Here is a 10,072-nt window from a genome sequence, read left to right on the forward strand (position 1 = left end):
ACCATATCTAATCACATTTTCTTGAGCAAACTTCTCGATAGCATTTATGGTTTTCTGTATTCTAAAGTGAATTGAGCCTTTTAGCATTGGTTACTAGACACTCTTAAGATGTAATGAATGGTAAGAGTGAGGTACCATGGTGGTGGGCCAGTCTCACCTTTGACCTGCTCACCCCTTTCCCAGGGTCACAGTAGTGACCTGGATTCTGTTGAAGGTTAGTCAACCTATGAGCTAATCAAATGCTAATATAATTTACAAACTATAGATTGTGTTTTCTGGATTTTAAATTATTCAAATACTCTCATTTTCTAGTCCTATTAAAGAAAGGCAATTCCCAAACATATTCAAAATTATTTTCTTATGCCTGATATTTCTTATTCTCTCTCTCTCTCTCTCTCTCTCTCTCTCTCTCTCTCTCTCTCTCTCTCTCTGGTGTGTGTATACATGTACGTATGTGTGTGTGTGTGAGGGCTTGTGTGTATGTGGTGTCCATGCATGCATGTTTGCATGTGTGAGGGTGCTTGTGGATATGAGGTGGTGTCTTCCTTGATTGCTCTCTATTTTATTCACTGAGGCAGGGTTTCTTGGTGAGCCTAGCCCTGATTCTGCATGTCTAGCCAGCTTGCCCCTAAGGCCTCCATACCTGCCTGGTCTTTTTTGTGGGTGCTTGGGATCTGTCTGAACTTGGGTCCTCAAGCTTCTGAGTCAAGCGCTTTCTTCACTAAGTTATCTCTCCAGCTCCTCTATTATTCTAAAATCTTGTCAATCTGACATGATTTTTATTGTCCTTGTTTTTATTTTTTATAGGTTTATCAACTTATGAGAAAATGTTGGGAATTCCAGCCCTCTAACCGGACAACTTTTCAGAACCTTATTGAAGGATTTGAAGCGTTGTTAAAATAAGAAGCATGAGTGGCATGTAGACTCCACTGTTATCAAGCTCTCCTCCCTAAGCCATCTAAAATAATTTTTTTTATGGAAGTTTGTATTCTATCTAAAAAGTCTCTCAACAAATACTTGAGTACATGCATATGTCATACTGTGTTGCTTAATGTGTGAAACTTTCTCTTTAAATTTGACACATCTTAAATTTAGTGACAAATAATGACAACCAAAATACTAGAATTCACCTAAGCACTCCTCCTTTCGGAAAGATTAGACCCTGAATTGCATAACAAAGGACTCTTGGCCTTAGCAGTGCCTCAGAGTGATTGCTCTTCCCAGCTGCCAGGAACCTCAGATGTTTTGCTGGCCTATTAATCTTAGATAAAACTGGTGGACTTAGCTGAAACTCTGCCTTACCCTGAAATTTCACTATCTATACAGTGATAGTCCAAGCAGTCTTAAAATAGTAGATAACCAGTTAGTATGTTATTGTTTCTATACAAAAATGCGTGTATTCCTGCCACCCAACAGCACTGAAACTTCAAGCTGTTTGTGCAGTAGCCCAGCCACTGTTCTCTTGGCTAACCACTGGTACCCATTGTGGAGAGCACTGGTTCTACACAGGGAGACAGCATGGCATAGACACTCTGCATGTTACTTCTTGAACTGAGCCTGTGCCCATACTTTCCTATACAGCCTGCTTTAATCAGACAGACTTCCTGGACCTGGATGCTATTACATACGCCTTTAAGAAACATCAGTGCATACCCTTTTGTAACTGCTCCTTGGGAGCAAGCTAGTCAAGCATTGGGTTTAAATGCTATATGCTAACAGATGATAACACCACCTACAAAAGGTCAGTCACTATTTTGACCATTACTTTATAGTGCAAAACTAGAAAGACCCAGCCAGAGGCACACCAGAGTTCAGAATTACTAAACAGTTTTCACTTTGATTAGAGGTAGCTAGGTAATAAAAAAAAAAAAGAAAAGTTTGGTTTCTGATTCTACATGAACCATAAAGTTCTTTATGACCAAGAGTCTGATAAACTTATTAATGCTATCTAGTACTCATTTGATATCCTTTCACCTTTTGAGAACCCAAGACAATTCTGGATTGCTTCAATGGCAAGAATAAACTTGCCATTTCAATTTATTCATTTGCTGTACATCACCAAGGTGTCTGTTTATGTCAAACCTGTGGCCCACTCTCTATGCACTTTGTTTACTCTTTATATAAATAAATATACTAAAGACTTTACATGCATATGCCTTTTAATTTTAACTCTTCATTTTCAAAGCATTTCCAACCACTAGCTTACATAGAAAAATAACAGGTTAATAATAACAGGTTAATAATACGTTTCTGAGGGGGGGAGGATTTGCAACAGTCCTTATACTGACACCACTTGATTTGCACATCTCATCTGTCCAGTGATAACGGGGTACATGTGCTATAATTCAAAGCATCTTTAAGTTCTTTCAACCTCTTCCTCCTCTGACTTTGCAGCTCCATTGGAGAATTGACCATCTTCCCTATGTTCTGTTTGCACAAGGTAAAGACTGAGCCAGATGCTGACAAGGCTGAATGCAGCAGCACAATGGGAAAGGGAAGTGTAGGGTGTGGAGAAGTCAATAGTGTGCCTCTTCATCAGTCACTTACAGCTTCTAGAATTAGAATTGTCTTAGTTTAGTTTTTAGCTGTCATTTTTCAATGAAAGCTAGTATGTGCAATAAATTAGACCAAAACTCTTTACAAAGCATACAACATATCAGTTTTATATGTTATAATTAACATGGGATATCTGTATCATAATCAAAAATAAGTGCCCCAAATAAGATGTTTTAGTGATCTGATCCTAAAGACTAGGATCATTGAGATTCCAAAGTCCCATCAGTTATAATCTCATTAACAGTGAACAAACATCTAGATGGCAAAGGTTTCTCATGCACTTAATCTTTAGAACATGGTGAGGTCAGAACTCACATTAATAAAGACACAAATTCTTTCACAAGTAAATTGGATTAAAAGTCAATATTTTTTAACCTAAACGCACTCCCAAAGAATGAGAAACCAGAGAGTGAAGTAGAGCTTACTAGCCCAACATCATTCCAAATATGGTGTGTGTGCAGACCCCTTCACAAAGGGTGGTACTGTCTACCGTGTGGTGGCAATAGGGCATTCAGTGATCAAAATGGTCCTGTTACTGCACCATCACCAGTGTGATATGAAACAAGGCACAGAGACCTTGGCTCCCTGTTGGGTACAAGTCTGTCTCAAAGGTCTTCAGCTAAGATAAAAGGAATAGAGAATTAGTCTGATTAAGCCTGGGGTCAGCAAATCTTTTCCATGAAGGACCAGAGTGTACATTCTAGCCTTTGCAGACTGTATGATCTGCTGAGGGCTACTTATTTTCCATTGTGGCACAAAAGTAACTGCATAACAAGTAAATGAGTGACCCTCACTGTGTTCCATTCAAATCTTGGGGACACTAAAATTTGAGTTTGATATAAGTTTCGTGTCATATAATCCAACCTCTCCCCCCCCCCCAAGCTTTTAAAAACGTGCGCATCATTCATACACAGCTCAAAGACAGTTCATGGACCACATGCGGCCCTAGTATACTTGGCTAACCCTTGTATTAGGTCACCAATGTTACTTTTCCTGGAATACTTTGTGTTTTCCCCAAAAGGTAAAAATAACACTATGGAAGCCAAGCATCTGCAGCAGAGGATTCCTTGGACATCACTCCCACTGTGCCATTGGGTTTGGTGTTGTGTTTCGTGGCTGGTGTGGAGATGATGGATTTTTCAAGAAGAGCATCTATGTAGCATACCTATCACCTTGTGTGGTACTTGCACCCTTACAGTTCTAGCAGAGGTTCTTAGTCAACAAATGAGATTACTTCTAGGGAGAGTAAAGTGAAATGCACATTGGCTTATAAGAAATTCATTCTAAGGCTAAGGAAACAAGACTCAGTTTCCCTTTTTATTGCTTCAAATTTTCATATGTGATGTCAAAATTGTTCCCAGGCCCCAAATAAGGAATGTTGGAATGTTGTTTCTCCAGTGAACTGTGAATTGTCACATGGATTAAGACACATCTAACTAGTGGAAAATGTCCTCACTTGATGCCTTTTCTTATTGCTACTTGGATATTTGGCTATTCTGCCTGCTGCACAACAGTTCCTTCTGGGAAGTTAGAAACCCGTATTGAAAGGATATGGCTAGTGTGGATGAAATTAAGGCAGCGATGGGCAGCAGGCTGCAGAGGACCACAGGACATGGAAGAACACCCAGCTTAGTACACACGCTTCTTTTTTAGGTAGGTTTCCGTGTAACATGCTCCCGTGCCCTGAGGATGCTGGTCAGTGAGCTCCACTGTGCCACCTTCTGGGGCAGAGATGAGATAGGACGAGCCTCGCTTTTCATTTCTCAAAGGGGACACCTAGGAGAAAGTCAAAGCTCAGTGTTAAAATATAAGTAAAACTGGTTGGGTCATTAAAGATGCTTGTATGTCAAGATTCTGGGCTGGATGTGACACACTATAGTAACAGAAGGCCAAGAAAGGCAGGAGGTTCTCTGAGTTCCAGGCCAGCCAGGGCTATATACTGAGACCTTGTCTTAAAAAAAAGAAAAGAAAAGCCTTCTACTTTGAGTTGGTGTGGTTATAGAATACCAAAGCTAGCAAGAAACACAAAAACACCTTTGTTAGAGGAAATTAAAGACTTTGAAGTCTATAGAAATCACCTAGGAGAGCCGGGTGTGTGGTTCAGTGGTAGGGCACTTTCCTAGCATGCGGGAGGCCCTATGTTCCAGGCCGGCTCCACAAAGACTTTGAAGTCTATAGAAATCACCTAGGAGAGCTGGGTGTGTGGTTCAGTGGTAGGGGCACTTTCCTAGCATGCGGGAGGCCCTATGTTCCAGGCCGGCTCCACAAAATCTGCCAGGACTGTTCAGCTTTCGAGCATCACACTACAGATCTCATGTGTAATGTTTTTGAGTCAACAATGATCATTTTTAAAACCTTAGAGTAATAGAGGCTAAGTCTGTTACAACTCTGTGTAGACAAAGCAGTTAACCGTCCATCATCCTGTCAAAAGGCGGATTGTGGGTGGCATAGTGGCACAGTGGGCCTGGGCTCTATCCTGAGCATCACTGTTCTAGTTAGCTTTCTATTGCTGTGATAAAGCACTATGCCTATTACCAACCTTGGGAAGAAAGGGTTTGTTTGGCTTACACTTCCAAGTCATAGTTCATTGAGGGAAACCAAACACGAACTCCAGCAGGAACCTGAAGAGAGACCATGGAGGAATGCTGCTTACTGGCTTGCTCCCCCTAGCTTGTTCAGCTACCTTTTTTATAGTCTAGGTCCACCTAATCAGGAATGGCACCACCACCACCTTCATTGATACAAAGTGTGCTGGACCCTCTGTATCAATGAATAATCAAGAAAGGCCAGTCTGAGGAAGAAATTCCTCAATTGAGGTTCCTTTTTCCCAGGTGACTTTAGTTTGCGTGAAGTTGACGAAAACTAAGCAGCACAGTCAAAAAGCAGTGACAGGAGACTGAAAATCAGAGCTCCATCTGTCAGTACATACTCACACCACCTTGGCTTAAGAGATTGTCCACAAAGTGAAACACTGATTAGCAGTGCAATGTCTGAGGTTTGCATGGAAATCATATGGTGGGTAGGTAGCACAGACAGAGTAAGACTGGTTGTAGGTTGACAGATAGCTGCATTGAGCTGACCTGATGAAGCATGTGACAGACAGCTGCAACTTCTCCTGGCCACTTCCCACTGTCTCAGCATCTCTCTCGTCACACTTGGTCTGATACCCTTGCTTGCAATGGTGGGCCCTAGCCACTAACATGGCACGATACCCCCATCAGGATGCTCTACTGTGCTTTACTCCCTAGACCTCACCTTCCCCAAAGACTCACTGCCCCATCAGTGTGAACATGTCCAATCAAACAATCATACTCAGCAGACTCATCTTCGGCAGGGTCCTCCCCAGGGTGAGGTGAAACCACCCATCACATTTCTACCCAAGAGTCCATGCTGACCTTTGGAACTACAATGCAAGGCTGACACTTCCTGAGCCACGTGGTCATGACTTAAAGAGAGCCCCCCCTCATACTATGGGAAGACCCTCAGGGACTTTCCACCATCCTATGGACCTTCTCTCTTAGCCTTCCTCAAGGAAGCATATGTCTTCACTCTTCTAAGAGTGGTCATCTATTTCACCAAGAAAAGGAGAAATTTGGAGTTAGTGGGTGACTGCTTTTCCCTGGTGATCTCAACCAACCACAAAATTTGTAGCAAACAACATGAATTTGACAGTTCCCAAAGTGTCCCTGGCCATAACCTCTCCCTGCATCCTGGCTTGTGTGAAGGACAGGTGGGAACAGTGTACATCATCTCCAGAGACATCCAAATTGAACCCCAATCCTGCCCCCTAAAACCTCCACTCACATTCTTACCCATCTCCTCCAGTGACAATTCCACTTCCAGACCCCAACCTTGTGCCATCCAGTCTTCTCCTGCCTTTAGCGCATTCTATTTTCTTGATCTTCCAAAACTCTGACCCAATCGCTGTGCCCACAGTCCAGTCAATATCACTTTTACTTGCATTGTACCACAGTTGCATCCTCATCCACCTTATTATGCTCTGCAGAATTGGTTTGGAGTAAAATCCAAAGTACATACAAGGGTATTAAAGGTCCTAAACTGCCAGTCTCGATACATTCCCACTCACTGTGACTTAGTCTCCACTCTCCTTTCCTGAGTACTTTCCTTGTTCCTTTAACATGTCAAGATTGTAAGAATGACTTTCCCCTAGCCTGGTAATCAATATTAATCTTCTATCTTGAAATCTTTTAACACTACCTCAGCTTGTCTGTGATGTAAACAAGATAACTAGGCTTTGGGCTCCTCTTGTAATCTAAGCCTATAACTAATCCCTCATGACCTTTCTTGCCCTTACCCAGAACAATGTATGTGTGGTGTGAGAATATCAAGCACTGCAAGCAGCAAATATTCCTTGAAAGCAATGGATTGTCCCATTTGTGTTGGAAAGAACAGTGCTGACATCTGTTTGTGGTATGTGTGCTGTGCTGGGTCAGTAGGGATCAGAAAGGAAAAATCCCCTGATAAAGTTCCACTTTTTCCTTCCCCATCTCATGCTGGATGTGTGGTTTCAATAAAGTGAGAAGAAATCTGAAGGAACAAGTCCTCAGAACAGATTGGGCCCCATTCTTGATTTTAATGGATGCTCAGAGTCAGGCTGGTTTTGTTCAGGCCTCACCATAATGTGGCATTGCACTGCCACAAAGAATGTTTGCATCAACTGTGTGCACTTGCTGTTCCTCTCCAGAAATGCAAGTCACATAAAGGTCCACATGGCACATTCTCTAAACTTCTCATCTCTGCACAAAGATCCATCACACTGTGAACATTAGCTTTACCATTCATTTAAAAGGCAAAGTCTTGGGGGTGGAAGATGGTTAAGAGTACTTACTGCTCTTCCAGAGGATCAGGTTCAGTTCCCAGCACCCATATGGTGGCTAACTGTCCTTAGCTCCAGTTCTAGGGGATCCAACACCCTCTTGTAACCTTTGTGGGACCAGACATGGACGTTGTACAGTACACGTACATCCATAAAGGTAAAATACTCATAAAAATAAATCTAAAAAACAAAAAAGTAAATTCTGTCTGGCCTCCACCTTGACCTATTTTCTCTGCAGTTATCATTATTTATTTTACTGTTTTTCCTACTGTGATAGTATTGTCAACCTGGTAGAATCTAAATAGCTTGGGAGGTGGGCTCTGGGTGTGCCTGTAGGGCACTGATTACATTAACTTAGGTGAGAAGATCTGCCCACTACGGTTACCTGGCTGGGATCCTGGACTGTATTAAGTGGAGAAAAAGCCGGGCAGCGGGATGCATGCATGGCTCTCCATTCCTGATTATGGATGTGTTGTGACCAGAGGCCTCATGCTCCTGCCACCATGACTTCCCCACAATGATGGACTTTACTTTTTAACTGTATAGTTCAAAATCACCAAAAATGAGCCCAAATCAACCCTTTCTCCCATAAGTTGTTTTTGTCAAGACTATCACAACAGGAAAAAAAAGACACCTACTTTCTCCTAACTTCTCCCTAAATGAACATTACATTATTAGAAGGATTTTTGAAGTAAGTTTTAAGTGAGCATAGAAAGTAGTAGGCTTCACTGTGGGATATTCATACATCTGTCATAGTTTCCTTTTTTAAAGATTTTATATGTATGAACATTTTGCCTGAATGTATGTAAGTATGTGTACAACGTGCATGTCTGGTGCCAGCAGATGCCAGAAGAGGGTGTCAGGTTCATCTGTAACTGGAGTTAAGGTTGTGAGCTGTCATGCAGTTGCTGGGAACTGATCCCACATCCTCTGCAAGAGCAGGCAATGCTCATAACCACTGAGCCATCTGTACAGCTCCATATTTTACTTGTAATCCCAGCACTTGGAAGGCAGAGGCAGGTAGATCTCTTAGTTCCAGGCTGCCCTGGTCTATGTAGTGAGTTCCAGGCCAGCCAGGGTTACATAGTGAGACCCTGTCTCAAAAAAAGAAGAAGAATATAAATAAAGCTGAGGGGCTGGAGAGATAGCTTAGCAGTTAAGAACACTGTTCTTGCAGAAGACATGGGTTCGAATCCCAGCACCCACATGGCAGCTAACAACTGTCCGTAACTCCAGTTCCAGGGGATCCAACAGTCTCTTCTGTCCTCCACGGGCATTAAAGCATTAAAGACGTACACCACCATGCATGGCCTCACCCTCTACTCAGGAGGCAGAGGCAGGCAGATCTGTGTGAGATTAAGGCCAGCCTGATCTACATAGTGAGTTCCAGGCCAGCTGGGGCTACAGGGAGACCCTGTCTCATTAAAAAAAAAAAAAAAAAAAAAAAGAGAGACAGGATAGACAGCACCAGAAGCTAACCTCTGACCTCTACATACATGAAAACACATACTAGCATATGCAAACACATTCACAAGCACATACAAACACACCCACACAAATTTTAAAAATTGAAAATTTTTGAAAAATTGAAAATTAACGCTCTATCACTATGTAAATCTCAGTTTCTTTTGTTCCATCCCATTCATTTCCAAGTGAACATACAGAGAATATGATTCAAGTTTTTGCCTGCCAAAGTTTAATATTTACCATGTTTCTTAAAATTTATGCTCATATCAATAATTAGACCCAGGGCTGGTCTTAAAAGCTCTCATAAAAATTTAGGGAAGCAGGGAATGGAGAGGTGGCTCAGCAGTTAAGAGCACTGACTGCTGTTCCAGAGGACCAAGGTTCAGTTCCTAGCATCCACATGATAGCTAACAAGTGTTAGTGGAGCCAACACCCTCTTCTAACCTCTACAGGCATTGCATGGCACAGGTACACTTAAATGCATGCAGGTAATACACTCATACACATAAAAATAATAAAATATTTTTAAAAAGAAATAATAGATATTGACTAAAGATGTAGGCACTAAACATTTCTAAATTTTCATTTCACATTTTTTTTCTTTCCTTGTTGCTAAAAAAGTTTAAAAACTGCTGTTTCATTTTATGACATTAATGATCTAACACATGATCAGATGCCTCTTTCTCGTACATATATGTGGACGCTCCTATTCTTCATCTTTTGTTCTGGATGTCAGTTACAAGTCTCTATTGATCTACATGTTTAGTCCCAATGTTGAGTTTAAGGATCCCTCAGTCAAAAGTCATTGTACCACATTAATAAAAGATGCAAATCACCTCAGTAAGTTTCAGTGGCCACAAGCTGTAAAAGTCACACATCTTAAGTTTATTTAATGGCACAAATGAATGGGTTTCCCTGCAACATCCTCATGTCTCAAGATGCCACAGAATCAGTGTCAGTTACCTCCAAAGGCTTCTAGATAGGGAGAGAAAACACATCCATCATTTTAGAATAGCTGGTTGACTCCCTTAGTTACAGGTGGGCACTACAGTATTGCAGACCAAGATTTGAAGTCTTACATTTGAGCAGTACTTTCTGATTTGGAACAAAATCATCAGTGAGAAATAATGGTCTAAATAATTTTTTATATAGACTTAAGCCTAATGTCTGGGAAGTGTAATCCCTTGAACGCTTAAAGAAATATACTGATGG

At 41.5% G+C, this 10,072-nt stretch overlaps 2 protein-coding genes across 6 annotated transcripts in view; one reads left to right on the plus strand and one right to left on the minus strand.

Annotated features, from left to right (window-relative positions):
- Positions 1–2,145, plus strand: part of Jak1 (Janus kinase 1) — a 152,227-nt gene extending 150,082 nt beyond the window's left edge. For both annotated transcript variants that reach the window (XM_008831066.3, XM_008831064.3), the window contains one exon: positions 808–2,145. In XM_008831066.3, the coding sequence (XP_008829288.1) occupies positions 808–903 (96 nt within the window). In that variant the 3' untranslated portion in view covers positions 904–2,145. The remainder of the gene's footprint in view (positions 1–807) is intronic.
- The window catches only part of Raver2 (ribonucleoprotein, PTB binding 2), a 124,309-nt gene continuing 115,232 nt past the window's right edge, over positions 996–10,072 (minus strand). For all 4 annotated transcript variants that reach the window (XM_008831063.3, XM_029562504.1, XM_029562503.1 and 1 more), the window contains exon 12: positions 996–4,332. In XM_008831063.3, the coding sequence (XP_008829285.1) occupies positions 4,186–4,332 (147 nt within the window). In that variant the 3' untranslated portion in view covers positions 996–4,185. The remainder of the gene's footprint in view (positions 4,333–10,072) is intronic.

This window comes from Nannospalax galili, unplaced genomic scaffold, assembly GCF_000622305.1.
Source record: "Nannospalax galili isolate Female #2095 unplaced genomic scaffold, S.galili_v1.0 scaffold553, whole genome shotgun sequence".
Lineage (NCBI taxonomy): Eukaryota > Metazoa > Chordata > Mammalia > Rodentia > Spalacidae > Nannospalax > Nannospalax galili.